The sequence below is a fragment of the Thermobia domestica genome, chromosome 10 (genome assembly GCF_964235325.1).
Source record: "Thermobia domestica chromosome 10, izTheDome1.hap1.1, whole genome shotgun sequence".
Lineage (NCBI taxonomy): Eukaryota > Metazoa > Arthropoda > Insecta > Zygentoma > Lepismatidae > Thermobia > Thermobia domestica.
Window position 1 is genome coordinate 105925981 of NC_137463.1, and position 22650 is coordinate 105948630.

At 37.2% G+C, this 22650-nt stretch overlaps 1 protein-coding gene across 27 annotated transcripts in view; it reads right to left on the reverse strand.

Annotated features, from left to right (window-relative positions):
* The window catches only part of LOC145662627 (uncharacterized), a 257675-nt gene that overhangs the window by 220579 nt on the left and 14446 nt on the right, over positions 1–22650 (reverse strand). For all 27 annotated transcript variants that reach the window (XR_014127072.1, XR_014127071.1, XM_081728370.1 and 24 more), the window contains exons 3-4: positions 21539–21625; positions 7685–7790 (exon numbers count right to left, since the gene is read on the reverse strand). Coding sequence is in view for 25 of the 27 variants with exons in the window: in XM_081728370.1 (XP_081584496.1) it covers positions 7685–7790; positions 21539–21625 (193 nt within the window). In the remaining 2 variants the exon portion in view is untranslated. The remainder of the gene's footprint in view (positions 1–7684; positions 7791–21538; positions 21626–22650) is intronic.

Below are 22650 nucleotides of genomic sequence, written 5' to 3' on the forward strand. Positions count from 1 at the left end.
AACACCATTATTACACTTCATTACTAGCCCTATGTAAAATACAATGCTCAAAAGCAAGGCATAAAGTTATAGACAAAGCAGCACAGATATTTCTTATTATACAAAATTATGCACGACATGTATTTGAGTGTACTTGCACTGTGTTTATTAAAGCTATCAATTCTTCCGTATAGTACTGCAGAGTGCTGAATCTGAGAACTCAGTTAAAAGGTAAATGCTGTATTTCTTTAATGAGGGCAATTTACTAATACAAAGAATGAAATTAGGTTTAGGATTTCATACGTTTGTACAGTATATAATAATAATTTGACCCCAATTATCATTTTTGTAGCCACTGTATCAAAAGCTGATTCGATTTTTGTTTTATTAACACTGTATTATCTAACATTAGAACACAGTATGGGAACTTTATTAAGACATCGGTAATATTCTTATTATAGCAATATGCTAAACCATTTCAATTTGAATTCTGTATCAAGTATTCTGCAAAGACTAACATGAAAGAAACAGGATGATACCCTATGAAAGAACTAAGATAACACGTGTATTTTATAAGCTGCTTTAAACAGGCGATGTTTACTAGACGGAATACAACACTGATCGCAAACACCTTGACGGCGCTACTCTCAAATTTCTATTGGGATTACGCCCAAGGATCCAGAATCCGTGCACTTTCCCTTGTATAATTGTAGGGAAGTACATTTCAAATTCTTACGCGACCATGACGAGAAATTAACAGAAGGATGACTGTCCTGACGATACGTACACCTCCAAATGAAGTTTTCAGACGAGAAGAATATTGATGAAGTACCATTTTCACTGTGGCTTTCAGAAGCATAAGTTGTCTGCGCACCTCAGTGAATAACCACAACAGAGAGCTGTCTAGAAAAGGTTTGTGCGCTTCTAAATTGGTCATTCAGTACAGGTTTCCTCCGATCCTCGATATCAGATGACAAGTCAGATCAATTTTCGCGTACCCGCAAGAACAACACGGTCTAGTGATCACTTTTTTGCACTCGAGCTGCGAGAGTTAATATTGTCTAAAGGTCCCTTCTAAACCGAATTGTCAGCACGTATAATCAGTTACCAGAAACTGTAGACGTTTTTTCAAATGAGCATACCTTCAGATCATCTAAAATAAACTATCTTTGTAATGTTGCCATTGTACTGTACCATCTTGATTTCAAATTGTTATTCTATTGTTGTTATGTTACAAATTGTTAAAATGTGTCAGTGTAAAATGGCCTAGTGCTGTATCTGAAACCTATTATAAATAAATAAATGTGGATGCAATTCGGAGTGTTGATGAATAATCCAATACCAACCTCAAAATGTTGGATGAAAGGACCAAAACTGCCAGAAACTAACTTATTCAACATTCTCAGGAAGGGACTGTATTACACAAGAAACTCCTCATGGTCTGTGCCAAATGATCTTCGGCCAACAATGGAGCTTCATTCCAGATCTCTTACGTGATTTCAAAGATGTGGGATGTTCAAAACTGATAACCGGGATTGAGGCGTGAATTTTCAAATTGCATCCTCTTCAAACAGAACAGAACATTATGTAATTACCAAAGAGTGCAGTACACTACTTCAAAGGATAGACATCAGGGGTTTACAATAAAACTCATACTCACATTCTTCATTATATACACGGAATCAGGCGATAATCCCATTTAACAAAACGGAAACAGATGTCAAAATGTCTACATTATCACATCTTTACCTGAAATGTTCAACGATATAGCATCACGACAAATTACTATTTTTCTCATCACAATACCCTAGTGCAGTCAGCCCAAACTATGAATTTCATTCGTGTCGTGTAGTAAGGTTGTAGTTTCCCTTTTCTACATCGCCTTCGAATTCAACCTTGTACTGGCACCGCCTTACTCACCCGAATTCAAAGCAAATATACGTAGTAAATGTTAAGAAAACGTCATCAACACAATGGTGCATGAAATCATAAAATCAATCCCTGCTGTTTTTAAGGACTAGTTTTCGGAATGGATATATACAAGCTAACAAACTATCTTCTAATTAATGGTGGTTATGTAGATAAATAGAAAATAAACCAATTTCTGAAGATATGATGCGTTAATGTATTATTATATACTGTGTAGGACAAGTAAAAATCTCAGGACACACTTCCTCCTCAGATAATTATGGCACTGACGAGCGGAAAGGATAAAAATGATTCAATGTCTGGGAAACAGATCTGATGTGGCATACCTGTTAACAATCACCATCTAGGTAAACCCCTAACTTCATATATTTCGGCTGCATCCTTAAGAGCCAAATTTCATAAGAGGAGTACTGTAGATAATCCCTGTGGTGGTAGGCCTAAACTGCTCTGATGAAGAAACAACAATGGTCTTGACAGCATTTAGAGTCCATCGCACAGTTTAATGCGTATGTTCGTATAATTAAGAGTCCGCCAGACCTCAATTGTACGGATTCTGCATGCAAATACTTGGTATTCATTTAGAACACAACTGGAGTAAAAACTTTCCCCAGGACGGCTCTTGAAAATGTATGGAAAATGGCACCTGGGACCAATAAAAAAAAGATCTCGAATTTCCTGAAAGCATTCTATTCCATATCATATATACAGTTTTGGGGAAAAGGGAAGTAGTCCAGCCAACTCAATTTCCAGACGAAGACTTGCTCCTTATCTGAAATATAGCGTAAATACTGAAGAACAGCATTCTACTACCACCACAAGCCACTACCAAAATTGGTAAAAATCTTTTAAGTCTATATCTAAAAACCGAGATTTTGGACTTGTTCCCCTTTCCCCAAACACCACTGCTATATATATCTTCAATGGAAAGATTAGCCGTTAGAATCACGTATAAGAAAAACCATCATAACCGTCACTAGAAATGAAACCAAAGAAACTGCTTCAGACAAAGTTATGGTAATGTTATAGGACATAAGACTTACTGGACCAGTATTCTTCGATACCATACTGAATACTAAGCGATTCGAGAATTCGAAGCTTTTATTTTGCGTCCTTATGCAATACTAAGGATATGAAGAATATGACCTACTAACTACTAAAGTAGGTGCTGAATCACGACCGGGGCTTTAATCCAATGCAGTTATGGATTCACAGGCCAACGTGCCAGAACTTTTATTACGCACATTTGGCGTGGTAGACCGGGGTTCAAGTCCTGGTGGGAGACCATGTTCGGATTCCATGTTAAGCAGTAGGTCCAAGTCTCACATAGCCTCGCTGCTAAACGGAACGCTAATCTCGAATACAGTCCAAGAGAACTGGATTACAGGATCATACAATTCACCCTGGCTGAGCGATATTTGTAAATGCTACTTCCTTTCCTACTAAATGAAAATCCCCGTTATTTATAACAGACATGACACCAACACACTATGATATGGGGGTTCGTGAATGGTACAATATGAAATTCCTTGGTTACTGAATTGGGCGCCGCTAGGGTACAGTGAAATGACCATCATACAGCAATGGTGAACAGATTAAAAATACAGGTCATACACAATTTTCAACAACATATTTTGCAAGTCTGGGACGTTCTCTAGCACATGTCTAATACGTAACTCAAATCTACATTTGCAACTTTGTGTTACGCATGACGGACAACACGTCGAATACATCCGTTACTGCGTACGTACATACGTACATCGCATGCTTGTCCTGTACAATTTCTACATAACGACTTTTAGGTAACTCTGCAAATTCTGTAGTGTCAATGTTTATAACTCTCAAATAACAAAAATGTAAAATTGATTACGTAAATAGATTGAGATTAGTTTTTAAATGTTTTTGATAACCCGTACGACCATGTTTCTATCTGGAAAAACTTCTCGATCCAATGTCGAATATCAACATCGTGTCTATGATCCGGAAGTACCATCAAACAAAGCTCTCTATCCCAATGTATAACTGGACACTCGGAATAGTCTACACCGTTGTTCTGAAGAAAGTAGGATGTCTTGGGACTGGATCTCTTCTTAATAAAGATGTATGTATATATTCTTTCATCATGACGTGATGTGCAAAATGCGAACCTTTATTACAAATAAATGTGGTTGAAAAAATATTAGAATTATTGAACTAAATTTCATGAATTAATGCAAATTCAGACGAATATGTCGTTCATGCACGTTGCTGACAACAACTTGCTTTGAACTGAACATGTTAGCTGGATAACTGTGGACCAACACTGAGTTCTCAAGTAAATACGATTTTAAACAGTTGAATTTATCCTTCGTCCTATCGAATATTAATTTATCTTCCTTTATATTTTATTTCCACCATTTTTATTCTAGTTTAATTTTCAGACTACCTATCCTTTCAGAACTCAATCCATAACATCAGAATTAACGAACGACGAAATCCTCTGACGAAAATGTATGTTATGCTTAAATAGGTATACTTGAGGACGTTCATAACCTGTAATGAAGAACTTTTCTTTTCGTACACTCATCAAAGGTATCGACAGTCTTGCAAGCATCTTAATTTATGCTCTTCTCATTGTTTACTTTTCTTTTGCAAGTGATTTTACTGGTCTACAACACTCCTTCAACAGAGGAACAGAAGAAAGGTTTTTAGTCCAAAGTTTGGCTCGACAAAAAGTTCCCTCGAAATAAGTTTACAAAATTTGCATGGTCTTCTATACCAAATTTCTAAAATTAAATGTAAAAATTTCAACTATTTTCAACGAATAATTAGATAGTAAAAGTTTATTATACTCTAGCTTCATCTTAAGATAGTAAAAATTAGTTTCCTTCGTTGGCTACATCGAAAAAAAAAAAAAAAAAAAAAAAAAGTACCTCAATGCTCACTAAATTCACTACAATCTTATAAAATAAAAATTCCCTATACCTGCTTCTAATTCTGTACTTATTCAAAAATATTTCAGGAACATTCTCTTCATAATAATTTCGTGGCTTTTCCGATAAATGGTAACAATTTTGAAATGCACTTATCTCACAAGTAAAGGGTTCAAATGGATGAATTGAGTTGCGGGATGAGACAAAGTGCGACTGATAAAGGATTTGAAAATATGAACATGTCCACGGGTTGTAGCTGCTGAGCGCCATAGGAAACGGAGGGGAAGGGGGCTAAAGTCAGTGGGAGAGGATCTATGCTATGTTATTGAAATACATCAAATAAAGTGTTGAATCGTGAAAATAGTGAAAGATAGACAATGGAAACTGTGATAGTTTCTTTATTGTCAAAAGAAGAATGGGCAGAGTAGATCACAAACCTCGGCCTCCATCTTGAAATCCGCCATTCTGAAATCTGTGATTTTTTTTTTTTTAAATGGAAAGGTAGTCATATGATATTTCAATTAAGGCCAGCATGTTCTCAAAAAGTCGATTATAAACTTTAGTGATCGTTATCTGTATTTATTTGGAAGATATCATCTTTATAATTATTTACGAAAATCTAGGAGACTGTTACTCGTATGTTGAAAGTTTGGATTATCAGGAAGACACATGTAAGTTAAACATATCTACAAACCAAGAAGACTAATAGTGAAATTTGCTATTCAACAGTAAAATGTGTTAACAATAATGTAATAATATACAACTTGGATATCAAATTTCATGGTTAGTTTTCTTGGCTTGTGAATATGTTTAACTTACACGTCTTTTCGTGATAATCCAACGCCGCTACAACTCTGCACATACCATATTTTCACATCTTCTATCAGTCGTACTATGTCTCATCCCGCAACTCGGTTCATCCATTTGGACCCTTTACTTGTCAGCGAAGTTTGAGACATTCAGAGATTTCGCTTTAATATAGTTGAGGGGAATGGCACGGATACCAATGGTAACATTTTGAAAAAAAACTGTAAACTTTCACGAAATAGTCACTTACTCAACAGTGATAAATCGAAGTGAAAAACAATTACTCTACACTATCAATAATACTTCTAAAGGAAGTAAAGAGCAGTATCCTAAAGGCAGATGCATGACAGCTGTAGGAGCAAAATTAGCATAGTTGTATGTGAACGCCTTGCTAATCCACGATCAACGAGGAGTTAAATGACTTAATACGGAAGAACAATGTGCCTAATCAATTTCGGAAATGATATTTAAAGGAAAATAAACTATTAATAGCTTTGCAGTTTTGAGAAGAAATTAGAGCTGGTAAACTTGATTTACAATGAGGAAAGATTGTCGGACAGACATAAGCAATCATGAAAGTTATGCCGGTGAGTACATTAGTAAGAAATTCAACATGCAAGGTTACGCCATATTCATCACTGGCGAGCAGAATGAAGTGCATTTCCAGTACGAGCAGTACGCGAGTGAAGCAGTACGAGACTTAGTGCGGAGGAATTTTCATGAGAAGTGCGCCAGTGAACTGTGACGAACCGTCTTGTTATAATATGGGTAACTCACATGAAGAATCTGAGTACTGTACATGCAGTTCATATGCAGGAAAAATAAATGATTTGGATAAAGCCAGAATGATCAAAATCAAGCACATTACAGAGAGTAATTCTTAAATTATATATTTAGAACTAACGATTTCCATTTTACTCAAGTCTTGACTATACGAAGACACTTCAAGGAAGCAGAGAGTAATGATTTTCATGGAAGAACACCATCTATCTAGATCAGTTTTCAGAAAATTATACAAAATTTTGTTCCGCTTCACCAAGCAAAGTTAGAGTTTTCCAAATAAAGTATATATTGACAGAAATAACATGATTAGAGAAATAGCAAATATCGAAATTAGTACTTTATGATACTGAAATTTAGGCGTGAAGTTGATAGTGAAAATCTGAAATGTCTTGAATCTAACTTTCGTTCAATGAAAACAGAAGGCTTTCCTAGGTTATCTTACCAAGGTTCATAAGTTCGCTGTCCTCGCGTGAAAATTATTGGACATGTTAAAGCATTTTTAGTCTCAGATGAGGTATGGGATAGAGTCGAGATGGTATTGATGAGAGCACCAAGATTATTTAGGCAGAGAGGGGAATTTTGCTGCACGGTTCAACAGTTGTGGATAAATATTCAAGCTGAATTACTGCTGACGTATAGCGGGACTGTGCTCCAGTTACGACGAAACGTACGGAACGATTGTAAATTTCCTCATTATTTCCAGTTAGCTTCAATCCCGTTCCCTCTTAATAAGGCTTACCTTTGTGAAAAATGTCCTCTGCAATATTTTGTATTTTTTATGAAACTCGTCCCGAGAAACTGATACAACTTCTAACTAGCACTTTCGTACTTTCCCTGTATTTTTCTGTCGCTCTATAATCGAAAGGAAATTACTATCGAGAATTTTCACCATCAAACGTGTAACAATACGTACTTGTGTATTGTTTGATGAAGATATACATAAATGTTAAAAACGAAAATAAGAAAAAAAAAAAAAAAAAACTAAGTGCCACTATACTCACACCATAACGATATCTAGTCTACAGATTACGCAAATACAGAATTGATATTAGCGAATTGTAATTTCTACAATAGCATATTCTGCTACGAAGTTCACTTTGTAAATGAATATCTGAAGGGTTGCTTTGCGCAACCATAATATTCAAGTAGCTACATTTCCTGAACGTTCAAAACTTTGGACTAATACCTGTTCTGTTTCTTAACAAGATTTAGTCACGAAGGAACTGCATCTGTGCTACCTTCTCTACAACAAAAGAAAAAAATAAATGGTACAATACCTGATACAGTCTTGTCCATGGCAATTTGAGCAAATGATGCAAGACCAGATGGCCCTGGTTGGTCAAGAGAAGATGTATCTTCTTGCAACATACTGTTCGACTCATCCTGAAAAATAAAGAAGTACATGAAGTACGGAATTTTCCATAATGTTAATTTTATATTATAAAACGACCTCTGTTTCATACCAATTTGGTCATTCTGGCAGTCTGTGCCAGAAACTAGGATATTTTACATAACATTGTCTATAATGTGCTACTTTACTTCATCGCTGACTGTAAGCAAAAATTATTACATTTCTTTGTTGCACTTTCAATAGCTGTGAACTAAATCTGGATATTTAATTATCGGTACCTAATTGTACATGTGATTAATATTATTCTTATCTTTTTGTACGTTATATTAGTCTTGGTAAACTAGTTTTTTTTTTTTTTTTTTTTTTTTTTCATTTAGCGTTTCACGATTATGCACCGTGGTTAAGGAAGTCGATGAGACTGATAATAATGGAATGACGAAAGTAAGAGAAAACATGAGAACCTCGAGAAAACTCACGCACCCGGCGTTTGTCCACCAAAAAGCCTACTTGTCGGAACTGAAATCAAACCAGGAACCCCACACACCAGAGGTAAGACTATCACTGAGCACCGTGCCCCCTTTAACGAAGAAAAACTATGGGTTTGTATTTTCTTTCACCTCTACTTCAACCAAGAAAAAAAAAAAATCAACTTCTGTGTTTCTAAAAATCATCCCTTTTATTTGATGTTGCTATCTGTCAAGAATAAGAGTGTGATTATGAGATGGTTAGAAAAGTAATAGATTTTCTGTTAATGGTGAATTTTATTATTTCTACAAATAAAGGTTATCCTCTTGAAAATAGCCTCCTTGGGCAGCTATACAACGATGCAGGCATTGTTTCCATTCTTCGTAGCAGTGTTGGAAGGCTTCTGCTCGAATGCCTTTCAGCTCGTCGGTTCACTCTTCTCGATATTATCCAAAATACCAAAACAGCGCCCTTTCAATTGGTTTTTGAGCAAAGGGAATAAAAATCATAAGGATTTAGGTTTGGCGAATAGGGCCGCGAGGAACCACAGGGAAACCTTTTTCTATCAAAAACTTGTTGATAGAGAAGACTACTATGTGACATACTGAGTTTTAGTGGTACAGGAACCAAGTGGTACAATGCACACATGGCATCCTTTTCTTTTCCTGAACCGGACTTCTCAATAAAAAGTTTGACAGCTTGGCACAAATTTCTTGAGGACAATCAACCTACTGTCAAATAAAAATAAATGAGCATCAATTTGATTCTGAATTTGTCCATTTTTATTTCTAGAACTGGTAGACTTTGGAGTGTGCACTCTTAACTTTGACGTCATAAAGAACTTGTGCCATCTAAACACTTGTGCCCTGGATAGGGAATGTTCTCCATAAGGTCTTTGAAATCCTTCAAGTCACAGCAGCGGATTCGCCGAACTTTACACAAAATATGATTGCACAACGTTCCTCGAACTTTTGCCAATCCATTTTCATGCACTACTTCACTTAAGATTATCTCAACAATCGTACAGCAGCTGGAGCAAGTTCAAACTTGTACTAAGTCAACGGCAAGGGTTATTTTAACTGCCGTGTGAAGGCTAAGGCATCAGCGTTGCCAGTCATTACTTTTCTAATACCAATCACTTACTTCCACATGATACCACTAATTACAGATTGATAATCGCAATTGCATACTTTCTCCAGACTACAACTTTTAAAGTACGTTTACCGGACACTATAAGTTCATTTTGATTAGATTTTGCTGCAAAAGGCTTGGGTTGTTTTGGTTAACATCCTTTATCAACTGGTAAAACGTGAAATAATTTCCACGTGCAATGTTAGGTAGGCATGTTGTTTCTCCATTTCCATTCTTCAGCCAAGATAAAACTAAGTATGGGATTATAAAGCAATTCTATACAATTTTTTAATGACTTAGTATTCTATACAAATAAATTTGTTATTTGTTGAATCATCACGAAAGTATCATTTCGTGAATTTGGGTCCCTCTACACTACATTCAAGGATGTACACCTCATCTCCGATTTTCATATGACTTAGTATTATGTAGGAGTAGCCCTTTATAAGAGAACGTACTTTTACTTTTCCATATTGCCTCTGCTTTTAGTTAACTTACCCCGGAAGATTATTGTTCTCAAAGGTTTCGTGAGCGATTCAGTAAAACAACCAAACGATATGTCTCACTTAAATGAAGCAGAACAAGACCGTAATTGAAAGCAAAAGTATTCAATTTCAGCTTATTTATTGGCTGGTCTAAACTAACATGAACTAATTCCTAGTAAGTGAAACATTTGTCCAAAGCCAGTTCGTCACCCCCATCCCCCTTAGAATACGCATTCAATGAAAGTATAATGATAAAAATCCTTAAAGTCCTCTACCTCTAGCACAGATTTTGAAACATTCTCCCCCCTAGAATAAGCCCTTAAAATCAAAGTGACAACATGAAAACTTAGCTTGAGATGCATACTAATTATATTACAAGTACGTAATTTCAAACAGGTCAGTCGTTTTCCTATGAATCCGATACCTGTGGATCCAACATTGATTTTGGTTATTTTTCATTGCTTCCCACCTCTCATACTGATGGACTATAGATTTGGACTTATGCGGCATCTGGAGTGTCACTATTCATTTCAGTGACTCCAAAAACTATGAAAACGAAATATAGGCCATTTTCGATTATTTTACTCCTTTCAAAATTTCACCCTTTAGGGAAGCTAGAGGTATCTAACTCCCACATCAAGTTAAGTTCAGATTGCTTTAGGCATTCCAGTTATGCCGGAACATATATAGATACACAAACCATTCATTTATATAAATACGTACAAGTACGGGCAACACATTCGGCATTGCCCTATCCCAAATTAAAGAATTGAGTTGAGTGAATAATGACGAGCAACGATTAGGCGTTGCCCCTGTCAAATTCCTGACCCAGCTGATATGTCCGTTCTAGACTAACACCTGACTTTAATGTCATCGCGATTGTAAGCGACCCCGAAAATTGAATTGAATTGAAAAGGCTACGTACGCCGACGACGGAGGTCTTTTAGCACCCAAAACTAGGTAAGAGGACACACAGTAGACGCGAAGAGATGCAAACACACACAGCTAAAAACCGTACTGTCCGTAGAAGAGAATGTCATGAGGAACACATTAAAACAGTCACTCAGGGCACCAGGCTGAGTACAGAAAAAGAAAAGCACAAGATAAAATAATAAAGAATGCAAGAAATGTTAAAAGCGATGCACCCACAGAACAAAACACTGCACAGTCACAGAAGCACACATAAAAGTCAAATGGCTGATAAAACTTGCTGATATCGCAGTCGGAACGCCTTCAAGACGATGTCAGGATCATCGCTAAGCAGAGTTCGGAGGTCATCGGGCAGGCCAAACTGAACATGCACAGGCGCACGAGGCACGCAATCCACAAGATGAAGAATAGTCATGCGCTGACCACAGAGGCGACAGTCAGGAAGAGGGGTTCTCTGCAGAAGGTGTCCGTGTGTCAAATGACTATGACCAATCCGAAGACGAGCCAAAGTCCTCTCTTTCAATCGTGAAGGGCGGGAGCTCGACGACCAGACTCCAAGACGGGGCTTCACAGCATGGAGTTTGTTGTTGATTTGCTGATCCCATGATGACTGCCAGCGCTGAAGCAGAAGGCGAGAAAAGACGTGACGAACATCAGTGCTGAGGACAGGGAGGTGGCAACGACGACCATGAAGATACGCCTCCTTCGTAGCAGTCGGCAAACTCATTTCCAGGGATGCCAACATGGCCTGGTGACCCCGAAAAGGATTGATTCGACACTAATGTAAGTAGTTTGGTTATTTTTACGTCACCTCTTCCCATCATAGAAATGCTCGTGGTCTCTCACCCCTACTGAAGGCTAAATCTACCCAGCATTGACAGTATCACTATTCCTCTCAGCAACTCTGAGAAGTATTTATTCTACACTAATATCGATTGTTTTCGATTATTTCTGTTATGTTATTTCCCCTAAAGATGATCGGGATGTCTTTGCCCGATTGAGGCTGAACTTGGCCTTAAACAGCATCAGAAGTGTCACTATGTCCGCGACACATCTCTTCCTTTCGATGGTACAAATACTCTTCATAGCAATTGGTAAAGCATCAGCATTTGGTGATTTCGACGGTTCAATATCTCCTGCCTCTTGTTACGGCTATGCCTTTCAGCTACAATAGTCTTGCATGCATATTTTCCAGTAAGAGTGACTTTATTGACGGAAAACCCTCTTTCGACAGTTGCATTTCGATGTAAAGATGACAGCTCAATTTTTACTATCTTCCATAAATGTCAGTGCCAGTAAGAAATTTGCTGTAAGCAGTGTTAAATTTTAATTCGTTACAACTCGACTTCTTGAAGTTCTGCTGAATTTAGACTGGACAATGTTATCCATTCTTTCCCATAGTTTTCAGCAAGCACATCATATATGATGTCAAGACGTTAAGTTTGTGCACAAGATTAAGATTAGAATTAGATTTCTGGACTTTCGGCATCTATGGCCATGTTAGTCCGTCACGCATGAGAGATGACGTCCTCGGCGATCACATTATCCGAGGAAAGGGAAGGACTAAAGCGGCCTGGGACCTGTATGTGAATGAGGAAAACCTCACTCAAGACGACTGGTCTGAAAAAACTTTTACATTTTTTCGACCGAGTGTCCCCACCGGGAAGTGAACCGGGACCGTTCGTACCTTTATTATTATTATTATTATTATTATTATTATTATTATTATTATTATAAGCGTACATCGGGTGAAGGTAAGATTACCGTAGGATATAATGACGACAGATATTTCACTGCTCTGTTGAAGTTTGGTAATCATAGAAGTTAGGATCCAGCGGTAGTCGTAAAAATTCCCGTTTCTGTTATTCCCTGGTCTATGTTCCTATTTGTGCGACAATTCGTCAGGCAGCAAATCCGATGTCGAAATGTCGATATTTTTGCTCACACTAAAATTTTCTGCTTCTGCTACATTAACACTTAATAGCCCTGTATCTCTACATTTCAGTAGTCCTGGTTTCACACACCGAATCATGAAATCTTGTGCAAGTTTCCCCTACAGCATCAAAGACGATGGCATTCAATGACTACTTTCTTGCATAAAGCCACTCTGCATGTAAAAACTGGATCATTTGCTAACTTCTACAGTTTCTATAGGTCTCGTGCTTCGTAGCTTTACTTATAGAAATTTTATTACATCCCAAATTCCCAATGCCCATTGAAAACAAATGGTACATTCTAATCAGATGCCGCGTAACTTCACAGGAAATTTCGTGCATCCTATGATATCAAACTTTCCTCGACGAGCTGGAGTCACTAAATAAATACTGCAAGTGACGTAGCAAGTTACACATATTCCAGTAAACGGGTTCATCGCACCATCAATGATTCATAATAGCTCTTCGATAAAGATGGTCCTGTTATTTTTAAGTGTTCTCCATTTATCAAAACAAAAACTCTAACTTCAAATTTTCTCATGACGACCTATAATTTCCCTGGATTTTCCTCACTTTCTAGTTTATACGAACCACAATCTATGTATAGATTTTCAAAATAGATTACCACTACTTTGGGCAGATCTTTCGTGATCAGAAATCTATTCATGCCGTTTACACAATCTTTTCTACATTCTCATCAAATTTCCGTAAGGTCAAGTTCATACTTTTGCTTCAACGATTTAAGTAAAGCATTATATTCCGTTGTTTCAGCATAGTACATAAATCCTCCCAGGATAGTAGTATTTTGAAGATTATAAAAAATTAACCAGATAAAATATGGAGAAAATAATAAAAAATATGGATTCTTGTACATATTTCCCTACAGAAACTATACACTAAATTACTAAGAAATCTGAGATAGAAGGGTGGACAACTATTTGAGCTATATGACTTGGTATGGAATGATCTTGTTTTGTTTACTACCACAAATTGTAGAGGATGACTACTTGGTGCATGGCATAACTGGTGATCTGATATAACTCTCCCCTCTTCCCTCTCCTAGCTTGAGTAAATTTTACTTCTTACATTGCATAACATAAATGCCAGGTCTTTATTATTTAGGATACTTTAAGCATTTACGAGTTTCGGATTGTGACTGACTGAATCTAAATAAGCTTGGCAGACGACATGACTAGGCCCTCAATTACATTTATTTCTAATTATGATCAAGTCGTCCATAGAAATGAAAGTTAACGGGCGGACAGCATGACACTGGACTATAAAGGCTCACTTCGAGGACACCAACTGAGTTCCTACCTAGTTTAACTCTTACTGGAAGGTTTCTACAGTTTTGGGAATTACTGTGTTGCTGAATAAACAGGGCTGTTAAACTTATACTATCGATATACAAGCCAGTTAGGACGTTTCCTTAATGGTATTATTTCGCCTCTGCGTTTATGTTTAATTTTCCACGCCCTTTTATTTTGGAACCTAAAGGGAAATGCGAAATCTGTTAATGAGAGATGATAAAGAGAGTGGGGACGCAATTTGTAGGGTATATGGCGTCCATGGCTGTCATTTTGAATACAAGGGGGAATGTCACTTACCAAGTAACAGAAGTGTGAGACTCAGAAAGGTATAACTGTTTCTTTCCTCCCTTGCATAGTTTACGGGTTATGAACACGAAGTCTCACTGTTACTGGCAGAATCTCCTATAGGTCATTTCATGTCAATTCTACAATTCATGACACCACCGACAACGACCTTCATGATATTCTAGCAAAAGTCTTCTGTTTATTAATAAGAAAATACAACAATATTTTAGAATTTTAGTTGCAATATTTCGAAGATAAACCGTTAAAGTTTGTCACCTAACTATAACAGCTGTAAATATTGCCAAGTGCACAGTGAAACAAAAATGTAGAAAATGGATGAAGATAGCTAGTGAGAATACTATACAACACTGTATTAACTGTTATTTGCGGAATCAGAAAATTTAGTTACTGAAATATAAATGTTAAAATATTTAAATTAGTTGAAAAGCGAGTGAATATACAATGTACAAAAAAAAAAAAAAAAAAAAAAAGTCTACCTTCCTGCAGAAATATTTATTTTATATGTAATACAGGATGAGTCAAGTCTTTGGACATATTTTATTTCGAAACCTGAGAGGAATGGAAACTATGGAATCTCTTACTGAGAGATAGTAGTAGAGTGAGGGCTGCAACTTATACTGTAATGGCAGCAATGGCCGCCATACTGAAATGCGACATCACTGGCTTGAGCTCAGTAATCCAATTAAAATAAATAAATAAATAAAAAGATCTGCACTTTATGAACAGAAGTTCAAAATTACCCACAAATGGCATGCTACACCACATCAGCACATGTTCTATGTTCTGGCCATCCCGTCTAACCCACAATCGTGGTCATGTATCCACTCCGACTGCAAACGCAAGAAAATATCCTGGAAAATGCGCTCCTTTAGATAACTTTTTTAGATAATCCTACAGACAGAAAGCAAGGGGTGAGGTAAGGTCATATGAGCGGTTATTCACGAGATCACGGCGATCTATCTATTTCCCTGAGAACCGTGCATCGAGCCACTGACGTGCCATTAACGCCATAGTGGGGAGGGGCCCTATAGTGTTGAAAATAAATATTGAAGTTTCAGTCTCGGTTCAGAAAGCTGAACAGCACAGCGCATAAGAACTGTAAGAAGTTCTTATGCAGCACAGTATAAAAATTGTGAGGAGTTCTTAAATTTGTGCTACCATAAATAACACTTCTACAATTTAAACTGCAAATAGTAATTTTCTGCACCTAGTCATGTTGATGGTACGGGTGAAACATTAAAAGCTAGTTCGAAAAGCCTCCTTAAAGAACAAGTAATTCATAATTTTGACATGTACAGATTGTGTACGGAAACAGTAAAAGAAAGTGAAATTTTCTTCAAAACAAAGGAAGACATGATTGCAATAGATGTTGAATTGAGCGAGATTTCATCAAGCAATAACAATTCCAGCTATTCACTTTGTGCTTCAATCAGTTAATAAAATTGGCGCAGAATAGCGAAATGGTAATAAACATTACACCACCACTTCAAGATTTGATTTGAGATATGGACACAGAGAGAATTGTTCATGTGTAAAATTTGTATTTGAGTACTACTGAATTTGGTGACAAGTAAATGTAGAATTTATTAATCTACATGGTCCAAAACTATCATATTATTGGCATCAGAATCATTGTGATTTCTATGAGATACCTTTTCAAAATCCATGTGAAGTTTGTGTGCTCACAGCCACTTGAACACACCAACTTACTACAGAACCAAATTATCTTGTCTTTACCAAATGGGAGGAATACTTTATTCAAAAAAAAAAAAAAATCCAGTGCAGTTGAAAAAGTCTGCACTTAAGTATTATGAACTTTTAATTTTTACGTAACATACAGTATACTGGAGCTTAATATATAATTTCTTTTTCTAGATAGTATGTGTATATTTCCATAATAAAAGAAATCGTGACTGACTGACCAACGTTTAGGCCAAACGCTTAAGCTATGAACTTGAAATTTCAATGATTCATTATATTTGATGTAAAATAGCATTAGGTAGCAATTTTGGAAATTCGATGTAGACGGGGATTGCAATTATTACAAAAAGATCTCCATATATTGTAATCCCGTAAGTTAGAGACATGTAGTTGGATTTTTCATTTAAAATAGTTAAACACATGTTTCAATGTTTGTCATAGAATGAAAGAAAAAGGTGGCGTGGTAATTCAATAATAATGCTCATCCGAGATGTTCGAACTTCGTGCGACACTTCGAGTTCAGATTAATTCTAAATGAAAGGTGAGGGAGAGGAACGAAAAATATTGCCTACGGTAACATATGAGTCATTTGCTAGTTTAAGGCATGACTGAAGGATTAAAACTTTGCAAATGTATTGCAGGAAAATACTAGTATGCAACGTAAAGTTTTTTTGAACCATCTCCAATTTTTCCAAAATAATAATTCTTGTGCTTATTCCTTATAGCATGAGGTTTTTAATGTGCAAATATGAGCGATATTCAAAAGTTAAAGAAATTCCTTAGAATAAGGAAAATATTTGTGATTAAAATTTAGCGTATCTACAGGGTGGGCATCCAGTCACTTTCCCCAATATGTAACGAAATAAAAGATGCTACGTGACTTGAAAATCTTTATTGCGCATACAATACTATTCAAAACTGTCTCCCATCATGTTCAATGCAAAAGATTTTTCAACACTGATTTGCAAACATCAAGACACAATTGAGGATTGGAATCCAATATGTTGAATGACTGTTCAATTAGCTGTTTCAAATAATCCAATTCCTGAAGTTGCTCGGAAATCACCTGTTTCGCAATACCCCAAATAAGTCGCATAGTGAGAGGTCACATACATGGGGTAGCCAATCTGTTGGTACCACGACGACCAATACATTAATCAAAATGTTGATCCAAGAAATCCCTCTCAATACCACTGAAGTGAGGCGATGCTCCATCGTGTTGCCATGTGAACTTTAGGTTTTCATAACGAGGGTTACTTTCAAGTTCTGGAATGATAACTTCCTGCAACATCTAAAGGTTTGTACCACTGGTAAAAGCTCCTTCATAATAAAATGGTCCTATGACACCACCACTCTAATAAACATAATTGTGTGTGTCTACGCAACCGTTCATCTTAAATGAGACCTCATCTGTTCACAAAATGTGTATCCAGAAGTCTGGCAGCTTCATTCCGAATGGGAAACCACTCACGGAACTTAACACGTTAATCCGGATCACATTCATGCAACGCATGCAGAAGCTTTGGACGATAAGGTTATCCTTTAACATGTTGCTTAACGAGGTACGTGTCATTCATTCCCAGGTCACGTGCGCGCCTTCTGGTAGACTACTTCTGGCTAGATACACAACTCTAAGCAATAAGTTCAGTGTTTCCTTCATTTCGTACACTTCGTAGTCGTCTGCTTCGACCATACACAGAACCTGTAGCCTCAAATTGCTGGTTCAGGTTTCTCATGGCTTGACGTGATGGTGGTTCCACACCTGGAAATCTCCTAAAGTCTGCTGTCACTACATTTGTGTTTTTGTTGTGTTTCCACCAAGCTTGTAGCATGAAAACACGTTATTCCTACGTTTGTTTGCGATTCATCTCAACAGCTGTAGTACCCGGGACACAACTTCATTTATTAAACTCGAAACAGGCACGAAAACGGTTATCAATCCCAAGAGAGACAGTAGTGCTAACCCTAATTAAAAAAAAAAAAATCCGTTTATACTCCACTCATTTCTTTTCTTCCTTTATTTGGTTAGCAGAAAGCGACTTTGTATCTACCTTGTATATATGATGACAAAATAAACTATAATATAAAATGATCTCTCACTATTGGAAATTATAAAATCTGTAATAATCAATACATATTTTGACAAGAACCATGATTTTCAATGTAGTAATTCAGATTATATTTCTTCAAAACTATGACTGTAATTGTGCCACACAGCCACAGCACAATACACGGAATATTTATATGGTGTTCACGTTTGAGCAAACAAGTACTTTCACCAAATTTAAAGAATATCTGAGATGGTGGGTATCATTTAAAAAAAAAAAAAAAAAAAAAAAAAAAAAAGTTGAATTGACATGAAATAACCCTTACAGTTGCAAGTGGTCTAAGATGCTTTTGCAAAGATACAGAAGATATAAATCATCCTAATATCCGAGGAACACAAAGATTGCAAAGAGTACAACAGACAGCACTATACAGACACCCAAGTACAACCAGCACGGTCGCGTGCGTGACCGCCGAAGTCCCCGACACTGCCACTGTGGAACATAGCACTAAGTGGGCAACCCAAGACAGCCACTAATAAAGAGATGACAATGACAGATCTAGTATCATTTGTGAAGAGACCCACACCCAGTACTCATAGTCTTGCACTAAAAAGTGGTATTAGTCAATCCATTGTCCGGATATTGCACACTAATTGCTGGTATCGTTATAAGCTGCACATGAAACAAACTAAATTAAGATGGCAGAGATCGACGAGCAGAGTTCTGCACGTGGGCTACGAACCAATATCTATCCCTCGTTACGGGGACTTCTTCAAACAACGAATAATAAGTGAAAAAGCACAGATCCCATACTTCAGAAGGAAGTCTAAAGAGTGGTGCAAATCAGGACATGGGCTTAAAAGACACACTGTTCCTTCTGTTGGTTACAGTATTCTCGGATTATAATGGGATAATCACGAAAGATTACCTGCATTATTCTAATTTTCTGTCCAGTCCACTGAGGCAAGTGGTTCTCAAACACTGACTTGGAAAGCTCCCAACTGACCACTGCTGCAACATAATAACGCAAGGCCACCTACTGTTTACCGAACTAAGAGAGTTTTAAAGAACCTGCTCTTACTCATCTGAACTCAAACTGACTATCTCACCCCAGAACTGAAGAAATGACTGCCAAGTGTACAATTTCAGAAATGAAACTCAACGTGCTGTAAGACCAGTGAATAAAAATATCAAATCTTTGAAGAAGCTTAACAAGTTTAGTTTCATACTATAGAAGTGCATATAGTTCAAAAAATAAATAAAATCTTTAAACACTCGTAATATCAAATGAGCCAATGTATCAATCTGTTGAAATTACTGTCGATAGTTTGTCTATAAAGTTAAGTTTTTATTCGTTTGTTATTCAACGCTCCTTCTTAGCATCGAAAATACACAAGCCGAGGACCACTATTGGTGATTCACTTATCCCATTTAAAATTTAACCCAGCCTTCCTTGCAGATGATAAATATGCTAATCATTTAGCCACTGAGAAGCTCACATACCTTTAGTTAACATCTGTACTACCTCGAGCAATCACTTAATACAAAGTAAAACTAAGACTGACGGAGCGGCGAAACAACCTGTGCGTATATCCTCAACATCGTGTCGTATGCGTGGTGGGGCATTTACACGCGTGTAGCAAAAATTACATACCATATTACAGTTCTCTGAACAAAACAAAAAAAAGCAGATAATCAATAACACGAATACAATACCTCGTTTATAAATTAAGATTTAGTACATCATCTGCCTACGTATTACATGTCTTTTTTCGCCACGAGTAGATCTCTTTCCTTAAAAGTCTTTTTTATAATTAATAGTAATAAAGTAATAAAGTCTTTTTTATGTATGAATCGTAACACACTCGATTATCTAATAATGTTCGCTCAGTGTCGAATATTACCAGAAAACTGCACGTCGAGTCTCAATACAGCAACCTGCAGTTGCTTGAATGCAGTATGAAATACTCCATCATGAAAAATACGATACCAGATTCATCTCAACTAGGTGATGCCATTCCGTCCGTTTTTAGCATGAGTTAGTTTTCAACACGCATACGAAACAACTTATACTATTTTATTTCTTCCTTTATAAACTGGTATCACAATTTGAATATTTTCTGACCTTGCACTTAGCATGAGTTAGTTCTGATATAGCGCAATAAAAAGGTGCGTGCACTAGCTATTAGAGCAACGGGAGAGCAATCACAAGGATGACTGTGTTCACTGATGAATGTTAGTTCTGTCTCAGCGCTAGTGATTACGAATGTTGTGTCTACCCCATGATTGACAACCACATACAAAACTAATGCCAGGTATGTGGGGAGATACAATATTTCGCGTTTTATACAGGGATCATTGACCAGTGCAGTTTATGGCCAGAACGCGCTCTAGAAGGTATGCGTCCCCTATTCTGCACTGACACCAAATTTGATCCAAGTGAGCGTTATGTTGTCAGTTTGGTCTATGACATGTGCCCCGTCGTCCCACGACTGTTCAAATTGCATTCTATACCATGACATGTGGTCATATTTCATCGTAATATGGTGTAATTATGGTTAATTTGGATAATTTGTAAATTCTGCTTTCATCAGAGAATGCGAACGGTTCCAAAAGTGTTGACTTATTAGTAATTTGTGGTTTTGTAAACAGGCCCTTTTTGGTAACGCGTCGGTACATTCCCATACCATTCAAATACCACTGGATGGTTTGTGCGGATCTGTCAACTTTGACTGCGACGTCACTGTTAGATTTGGATGACTGGGTTCTTGCATTCGGGACTACACACATTTCAGGTGTAGCGTTGGTTTCGAGTAAACTCCGTCAACTCCTCACAGCTACGTCTACGCATCAATGGTACGACTTGCTCGCACTACTTCCTTGTACTGCATGCTCGCATCACTACCTAACATCGTAACTCATTAGCTTTCGATATTAGCTTTTCAATCTCGTTGCACCACTAAGGATGGCTTTAGTTTTCCGGGGAATGTATTTCTAAGCATTGGAGCACTGGATGCATTAAGGTGGTTCCGATTCCCCCTTAAACTTTAGTCTACGTCTCACTTATTCTTTATGTTGTAAAAGGACATTAAACCTCCACAAATTAACTCATCCCTTACAAATGTTTCTTTTGCTACACACATGGGGGTGGGTACTACGATAAATAGACGTGAAGGAATATCTGGCGAGCAGCATCCCTTAAGTCCCGAGTCCAAGCGGCGTTCTAACTTGTAATGTGTTTCTTTTTGAAACCAACTGTTTCAGCATTGATGTACACAGCTCACACTTTCCATGCACGAATTGTACGATTCTGCTGAAAGACTACCCGGCCTTCGCAGGCCCATAATAGACCTTTGCTCTAACTGCAAACGGGTTTCAGTTGATCACATAATATACTAGAAAAATAAATATTTGAAACTATATTAAAATAACAGGTAAAACATAGAAACAGGTATAGAAGCTTTTCTTACCTGCTGCACGAGTCCATAATCATCTTCTAATCTGTTATCTAATGGATCATCATGCATATCATCTATCGTTATAACTTCCTCTTTAACCTGAAAAGAAAAAGAAGAGTGCAATTAATCAAACATAAGCACGAATCATATCTTCTGAATTATAGGTCTACCGGCTACAACTCGAACCTGTTACCTCCATGTATACATACGCGAGCCTCACAAAGGATGCCCCGTTATAATCTCCAACCTCCAATTAAAACTGTATTGCAACTGAAGTTCTACAAATAAGAATTTCCCAAATCCACTTAAAAGTTATGAAAGACGGAAACGCGAACGTGAATGAAATCCCAAGGTACTCCGCTTATAATTCAACCAGACCTAACCACTGCTTGAGGTTGACTATCGCTATATCTGCTCTTCCATATGTTGTCCGTCTTGTCAATGTGTACATCTATCAATTTCTGCCAGATCTAAATACACCTCACAGAACAGGTAAGACTACACGTTGGGAATGTAAACCTTCATATTTGCACAACTATACTCAAACCGGAAATCAAACCTGTCCTCACGTGCATCAAGCGTGGCATCATGTTTAAACATTCGTTAAGGAAAGCGATGTATCGAGTTCAGTTACGATTATTACTGTTTTTAGATATTTCTATTATAGGACAAAGTCACGTCAAGAATTTTATAGGTCATCAAAGAATTCAGACGGATCGGTCAAGAGAAACCAGTATAAAAATATGTATAACTATTTGAAACTTTGGTATCATTTAGAGGATATTTGAACGTGTTAATTCATCAATGTGTATTGTCTGCCAAACAAACAAATGCATGTTTTCTGCGAGATAGTATCTTGCCCTTTGCTGCTATGAAAATAAAATACTACACATTACCCCAGTGGCTTCCTATTTGCTGATCAGTTAGAACAGTATTGTGCATCGTGGCGAGGCTAAAGGAGACGATGATAAGAGATAAGTGAAATGGTGGAATGAAGAAAGTGGGAGGAAACAAAGAACCCCGAGAAAACCCACGAGCACGGTATTTGTCCACCACAAAGTCCACACGGCGCGAGCTGGGATCGAACCAGAGACCCCAAGCACCGGAGGTGAACGCTCTACCAC